Source organism: Limulus polyphemus, unplaced genomic scaffold (genome assembly GCF_000517525.1).
Source record: "Limulus polyphemus unplaced genomic scaffold, Limulus_polyphemus-2.1.2 Scaffold2181, whole genome shotgun sequence".
Classification (NCBI taxonomy): Eukaryota; Metazoa; Arthropoda; class Merostomata; order Xiphosura; family Limulidae; genus Limulus; species Limulus polyphemus.
Genome location: NW_013667791.1, coordinates 84,981 through 92,695, shown reverse-complemented (window position 1 = coordinate 92,695; position 7,715 = coordinate 84,981). Strand labels below are relative to the sequence as shown.

The 7,715-nt window shown below is 32.7% G+C and overlaps 1 protein-coding gene across 1 annotated transcript in view; it reads right to left on the bottom strand.

Annotated features, from left to right (window-relative positions):
• LOC106466185 (RNA-binding protein NOB1-like) overlaps positions 1-7,715 on the bottom strand; it is a 29,141-nt gene that overhangs the window by 1,566 nt on the left and 19,860 nt on the right. The window contains exons 6-7 of the mRNA XM_013926428.2: positions 2,587-2,684; positions 1,570-1,711 (exon numbers count right to left, since the gene is read on the bottom strand). Coding sequence (XP_013781882.1) covers positions 1,570-1,711; positions 2,587-2,684 — 240 coding nt within the window. The remainder of the gene's footprint in view (positions 1-1,569; positions 1,712-2,586; positions 2,685-7,715) is intronic.

Genomic DNA, 7,715 nt, shown 5'->3' with positions numbered 1-7,715 from the left:
TTCTGTATTGTTGCTTGTGATACTAACATGTGACAGAAAAATCTAGAAATACTTAGCCCTTACCTACTTACAATATTAAACATAATGAGAAAACTTAGAAACTTTCAGTAAAATGATGTCAACAGTATTACAAAATCCTAGTAAAACAATTAAACTATACAATGTATGACTCGTATAGTTACATAATGAAACTTGTCATAACTATCACTTTTAAAATAATTAACTTTTAACATTCTTGTTATGAAAACTAAATGATCATTAAATATTAAATCACTAAATAATAACCCTTAAGCTGAACAGTCTTGTATATCCAACATCCCTATAGACATTGATTGTAATGTGTACAATGCATTAAGTATCTACATGTTAGTCATCTAATGTTTATCAATTATTGGCTGGTAATTCCTGTTTTAACCTGTACTTAAGCTTTTTAAAGAAACACCAGATATTTGTAAAGAGGTAATGATAACATCATTTACACTAGAATTATGATGTTTTTTAGCTTATGTTAAATATGGAAGAAACAAATAAACTTTTTAATACCTCTACGACCTTCATAGTACCTTATTTAGTATTGTACAAAAGGTTTGGGTGCAACATACCAAGCCATTTTTGTTGTAGGCTGGCAAGAGAATAATAATTACAAACAGGCTATTTTGAGCAGATTTTATTTTCCTCTTAAGTCTAACATTCATGCATTTTTGTACATTTTTATATGTGTATAGCTTTAGCAGTCAACAGTAAAGGTTTTAAAGTGTTGTTTAAACTGAATCTTTACTGTTTGAAGTTCTTTTTTGCATGAATGTTCTATTAGGGTTTTGTGCAATTCCTTGTGATCCCTATTATGAACCACTATTGTGGTTGATGATAAGCAAACTTCCTAACAATGGACATCAGATGTTATCGTAACAGCCATTATTCTTACATGTAAGTATTCTAGAATATCAACATTGTGATGTTCCTTAATTCTGAATGTAGTAAATCATTTACATTTTACCAATATGTATATATTTTTCTTTACTAACTATTTTTCTACCACTGAGGTAGAATATTTCATAAATGCAGCAAGCTATGTGATAGACATATTAATGAATAAATGTCACTGTTTTTACTCAAAGGTCACTTCATATGAAAAATCAAAACAGAAATCAGTTTAGGATACAAAATGATTTGATTGAATATGGCTAAAAAGTAAAAATCATTACAATAATTTGACAAATTTTTGTATTGTACATAAAGATGATAATTCATCCTGGAGAGATAAATGATAAATTCTATTTCACAATAATAATAATAAAAATCCTATATATCAGCTATCTCTAGTTAGAGGTAATTTCATTATCTCGTGTGCCTCGGAAACTTAGATTATCATAATTTTTATGTGATGTTGCTAATTAATAAGTTTATTATTAATCATTTAGTAAGGCATGTTATTATTGAACAGGCAAGAACATTCAACAGCTTCACGAGTTTAGATTATAATAACTTATTTTTAGTTCATCATTAGCAAAAGTTCTGGTAGCTGGGCAGTGCTTCAAAAAACACATTTAACTAGCAACTAGTACAAACCTTTGTTCCTCTGATGTTGATTGGTTTTTTGAAGTTTATACGCAAGGTTTTAGTGCCATTTTCATTCACAATGACTTCAACTCGTTTCAAGGTTTGATTCCCACAATTTGGACAAAATTTCTTGTCCATGTTGCTTGTTGTCCTAGAATGAAAAAAAAAGGTCTAAAATACATGTTGATGTTATTCGAGGTAAAAGAATGATGTTCTACATTCTGAAACTTGTCAGTTATGTTGTAAAATCATCAGTAAATAAAAGTTTCAGAAATATTTCAGTTATTTGTCATTAACAAGTCAGACATTATACACACATTTACAGTAGGAATTATGATAAACATACAAACTTTGAATCACTGTTTAACTATACAAGCTTTCAGTAAGTGTTCTGTAAGACAGGGAAAATTTCAGTAATATATGTTTCAGGTGAGTAAGTGATGAGCTATGCATAAAAGATTTGTTAAAAAAAGCTGTCAGTATGTGATGAATTATGCACAAGGGTTTTATGCCAGAGTTCCTTGAGGCAAGAAAACAAATCAATATATGGTATTGAGGACAAAAATATAATTAGGAACAAGAATCCAAAAATTAATTTCAATCATTAAAGCTTTTAATTTTCAGGGTGTTCACATACTACATTACGTATTTCTACTGCTTGTTATTAAGGGTTGCCTTCATTAATTTCTAAGTTATTTTAATTGTGATCTATATAGTTTACCTTAAGTTAGTTCTTAATAATATGTTCAACAATATATTCAGTTAAGTAAGAAAGTATTCATGAAAAATTCTATATGGATATTTGAAAACAATTCTTAACTTACTTTTTTTAGAGTAATTTGTATTTTCTTGGCTAGTATTGCATGTATTGTGAATATTTCTTCTTGTGTTACTAAATAAACAGTAGCACATTCTATACAAGATTATGTATCATATACCCTATAAATGTGTTTATTTTTACCATAAAGAATATTGCTATTTCTTAAAATTACAATATAAAATATAAAACAGAAGGATAAATCTCACCTGAAACATGCATGACAACGTAGAATAAAAGTTTTAGCATTTCTTATCAGCATTCCATCAACAGACACAACTTTCAAACCTATCTGGATCAAAACATTCTGTGGAGGAAAAAAATATTTGTTTGAATCTACACTTTGAATCATTGTTTAAATCATAAAAAAACTGTTACACTTTATTTTTGTGTAAGATGCATGTACTTTTAATGTAATGATCATTTCCATATTGTGTACAGTGATGGAACTTTACTAGATTGTTGAGTAATCAGATTTCATTATCAAACTTGAACAATGGTGGAAGTTTTTCATTTGTATTTATGACAAAGCTAGGACTATATGACATTAACAATAATTTTGACATACTAACTAGAGGGACAGAAACCAGTCAGCAGACCATACCACCAACTTTAAGGTATTGCTTGTCACACTTGTAATGCACACACACAGCTTAAAGTGCAGGAATATTTTGTGGGATTGCACAGTTCGGAAATTCGGAGCTTGACCACAAGACCAACCCACACTCTCCAATGGTGAATTTTCATGAACTTATACAGTGCCTATTGTCAATGTTAGTAGCTTATACAATCACCCAAATCACTGATTAATTAGTAATAACTATTTTTAGATATTATATACTAGTCTGTTTAAAAGACCAGTAATAAGATTTTAGTAATAAAAAAAGATTAACTAGTTAATAAACAGATTCAAGGGGTCATACATATTAGCAAGCATAACAACAACTGGTATTTAATCACCAAACTTTTAATCTATTTGTATACTGATGGTTTTATAAACTTGTACAAAGGTGGAAAATTCATTAATTTATACAAATATTTTTCTAATATGAATTAGAATTCTTTCAATCTTAATTTCCAGACTGTCTTTAAAATTTTGTTAAATATTTCTCCAAGTATTCCACTATTTATAAATTGTTAGTGTCAATGTAATGCCTAGCATTCCCTTACAAAACCAACCAAAAACATTTCCATATTTTCAAGGTATGCTACCACAGTGATCAATTAACTAATTTCCAAAATTTACACTTCCTTCTCATTCATTTGATAAGATTTATTGTATCTAAAAAGTCACAATGAATACTCCTTTACTGATAACTGGAAGGTTAATACAATTGAACAAGAGATTTCACTTAGGTGAATTGAATTTCGAAAGTCATTTATCACCCAAAATTTGAATGTTAGTTAATTATCTAAGGCCAGTCAAGACACACACATAATCTATTATCATATTTTAATTTGAGAATTACCAAAGTAGTTAAAAAACACTTCACTACCCAATTGAAAAACATCTGCTTTGTTTAAACACAAAGGTCCGTCTATACTGTGATCACTACAGGGATCAAACTCAAAAATTAGCATTTCAAGCCCTCCCACCCTCAAGCTTACTTCTCAGAATTTGAAAAAAAAACAAGACAAATATTTCTGGATATTATAGGATAAAAAGTGACAAATAAACTAAGCCAACATATGCTCAGAAGAAATGAAAACAGATATCAAAGTACAAGTTTCACAGATTTTAAAGAAGAAATACAAGATAAAGAACCGTTTTAATTTTGAAATAAATACAAATTAGAAGAATGCACAGCATAATTAATTTATTATATTTTATCAATATGCTCCTTTCTGTGTGAGTATAAGCCTTGTACAAAAAGAAGGAAACATAACTCATGAAACATACCAGTGAATAACCCCAGACTTAGTATATGTAATGTGAAAAACCTGGCAAGAAAATATAACGTTTTCCTTACCTGAAAATGCATTTCCAATACATACTCACCCCTGTACATAGAATAGCAATTTTCCTTGTGTTTATGCATTCTGCCAAAGCTACCAGCTTTGTGAAAATCCCCACTTAATCTCAGGTGAAACCACCTAAACTTGTCATCACTTCATGATGACATCATCATGCAGCAAAAGTCTCTACCAGTAGGAGTGTGACATACCTTTATGTACAATGACTCCCCTATACTTTGTTCTCATGAATTCTCATTCTTTGACTAGGCAATGAAGAAACATACACTACAAAGTGCAGATGAAGGATGGGAATAGGTAAGGATGTATGTCTCAAAAATACATTTTCAGGCAAGGAAAATGTTAACTTCTGAAATGAATACTCATCTCTGTATATTGAATAGCTAGAATCCCACACTGAGATGGTGGATTGACTGGTGCAAAGATTACCTATATGAAATCACTTCAGAAAGTGTCTGAAAGAAGTCCAGGAGGTGTGACGTCTGATGGCAAGGGCTCCACAGTGGTACACCCATGGGAGACCTCATCTCTTCCAGGTTATACTCTTTGTCTGAATAGGAGAATGGAAGAGGCATAGAAGCCATAATTCTGTCACAATGAGGGGTGCAATGGGTACATCGACATCTGAGTACTCCCACACAAGCTGTTAGACAGCCAATATGTGTAGTGAGGTTGGGTCTTGTGTGCTCACCATTACATTTGATGGGCCAAAATCAGCTGTGGGAGAAGGGCACTTGTGATAAATATCCATGCTCACCTCCTCTACCATCAGTCTTTATAGGCCCCATGCCAGTTGCACTGTATGGAATCATTTCAGTATAAATATTTACATATACACCTCTGTTTGACGAACAGTCACTACAGGCTCCTTGCCTGTCACAGAAGTAGGGTATACAAGTGATACATCACTGGTATGTACAGGGTGTTTACCTCTTAACTCAATTCTACTGTTAGGTTCTACAGGCCCTATGCTAGCTGCGAAAGGAGGGCACCATATTATATTGATACAGTATAAATACATATATACACCTCAACACAACTGTCAGTCTCTAGAGACCTTCACCAGTTGCTGGAGTGAGGTATATTTTGTTTTTCGTTAGAATGGAATGGTAATAGTGTGTTAACCTGGACTCTACTGAACAGACACTGACTGCAGGAAGAGAATTTGTAAGACAAAGGTATTGAAAGGAACAGTATAGAGAGTTGTATCATCGGTCCATTGGAAATTTGTGCTGTAACAGTTATATTGCTGGTGACCTATGCTACACTCAGTTGTCACCACAGCCCCACTTCTCACCATAGAGGGACATCTTGTTGTAGCTATAGTGATTAGGTCCCAATTGATGAGGATTCTTTATGGTCTACAAACCCAGTGATGGGAAGTGTTAAGTGGCAAGGGTGTCCTGTAATCCACTCAACAAGGGGGGTGGGGTGGGGGGAGATTTTGTTTAGGGGAAAACGTGGAGAATATCTGTGAATCCCTATAGATCTTTCAGTTAGGAATGGTCTGTTAATGAAGAGAGTGCAATGGGTGACAGTAAAACCTTATTTATAAAAGCTGACAAGCGAATGCTAGAAAAGTGAGCAGAAACTGCTCTGTGGGGTAGTTCACAGGTAGTTCTGGAAAATTTCATCTACAGGACAGTGTCAAATCTAATAAGAAGAGACATAGAAGGGCTTATGATCATTCATCCTCAAAGAGACATATAGCATACAGATGAGCTGGTGAATCTATTCTGTAAAGGTAGTAGGAGAGTGATTTCTAGTAGATAAAGGGTCCCAAGGAATGAATAGAGAGTGAAGGAAAGTCTGAAAGGAGGAAATGCATGATAAATAAAAATTAACAGCCTGGAGAGAACACAAGAGCCTGTCTGGGTCCAAAGAGTCAAACAAGAGAGAAACAAGTTGTTAAAGGTTCAAATGGGTTTCAGATAAGAGCATGTAGAACCACATTCAGATTTCAGTCAGGCAAGGGAGTAGGATAGGAGGGGGATCTGTGGATCAGGAAGGAGTAGAAGATAGTAGATAATGCCACCAGATAATCAGTGATGGTAGTGATAGACAAGCCACAATTGAACAGCCTTGTGAAGGAGGTAATATGTTGCAAAGTAGATCAGTTTTGGGAGGGGGTGGGGGTCACATTTCAATTATTATACATTATATATACAGATTATTACTATTTAGAAAAAAGTTCTTAAACTTATTTTTCTTAAAACATAAAACAGTAAATAAAGAAGTAAAGCAAACAATTATCTCTTCTAGTTCGACCTTTGTATTTGTTTGCTGCTTGACATACATTGCTAAGCCTTTTAAAATTTCACACGTGGAGGATATGAAACAAAATAATTTTTTTTGAATTTTTATATATATATATATAGTTGAATAATTAAAAACTCATAAATTACTATATCGATACCACAGAATTCCACTATAATTTATCAAACTTTGTAACTAAGCTGTATTTCGATGTTTCCAGAAATGGAAAGAGGTGAGCACGGCCACTGTTTGATTCAGTACTAGCGACATCTCAGCAAACAGAAAAGATATGAGGTTCTTATTTTATGTTGTAGCTCGTCAATATCGGTGATTTCAGTTCCTAATTCATATGAAACTATAGACTTAGTATTCTGACATCACAAGCATCTAATCTGAACCAGTGCTGCATTCAACATATCACATGACACACAAAAATCAATGTTTAACTGTGTTTTTTTAATATTTACTTTTAAATTAAGATATTGAATAATGTATAATACTAAGATTTGAATTATAATTTACAGTTTTATACCAAACTTATTGACATAAATTCATGAAATAGTAGTTTAATAAAATTTTGAATGAACAAACGAGATGACATGGCCTTTGACCCGTGACTCATCTGGAAAGGTTAATGGACCCATCATTTAACTGATTGGCAAATACCACTAGCTGCCCAGTGGTATCATATTGATCTGCATAGCTAAAAACAGCAGTATCACAAACAACAATACGAAATACCTTCATCATATCTATCTGCATAGCTAAAACAGATAAATATGTACAGATACAAAGTGCCAGAAGTGGGTAAGTTAGTGAAAGTAAAGTTAAACTGTGTGTCAGTTTAGCTGTAACAGGCAATTTCTAATGTGAGTTTTACAGTTTGTATTGTAATGATAGAGATAAAGGAGAATAATTTGTCTTGTCAAAGGGTGTTCTAAAGTAATTGAACCCACCTGTGGGGACGTGGATGGAAAAGTGTTATACTGTCTTACTGTTGTGCTATAATTAGCTGATGGCAGTATTATACTGTCTTCATGTTGTGCTATGATTAGCTGATGGAAGTATTATACTGTCTTCATGTTGTGCTATGATTAGCTGATGGACT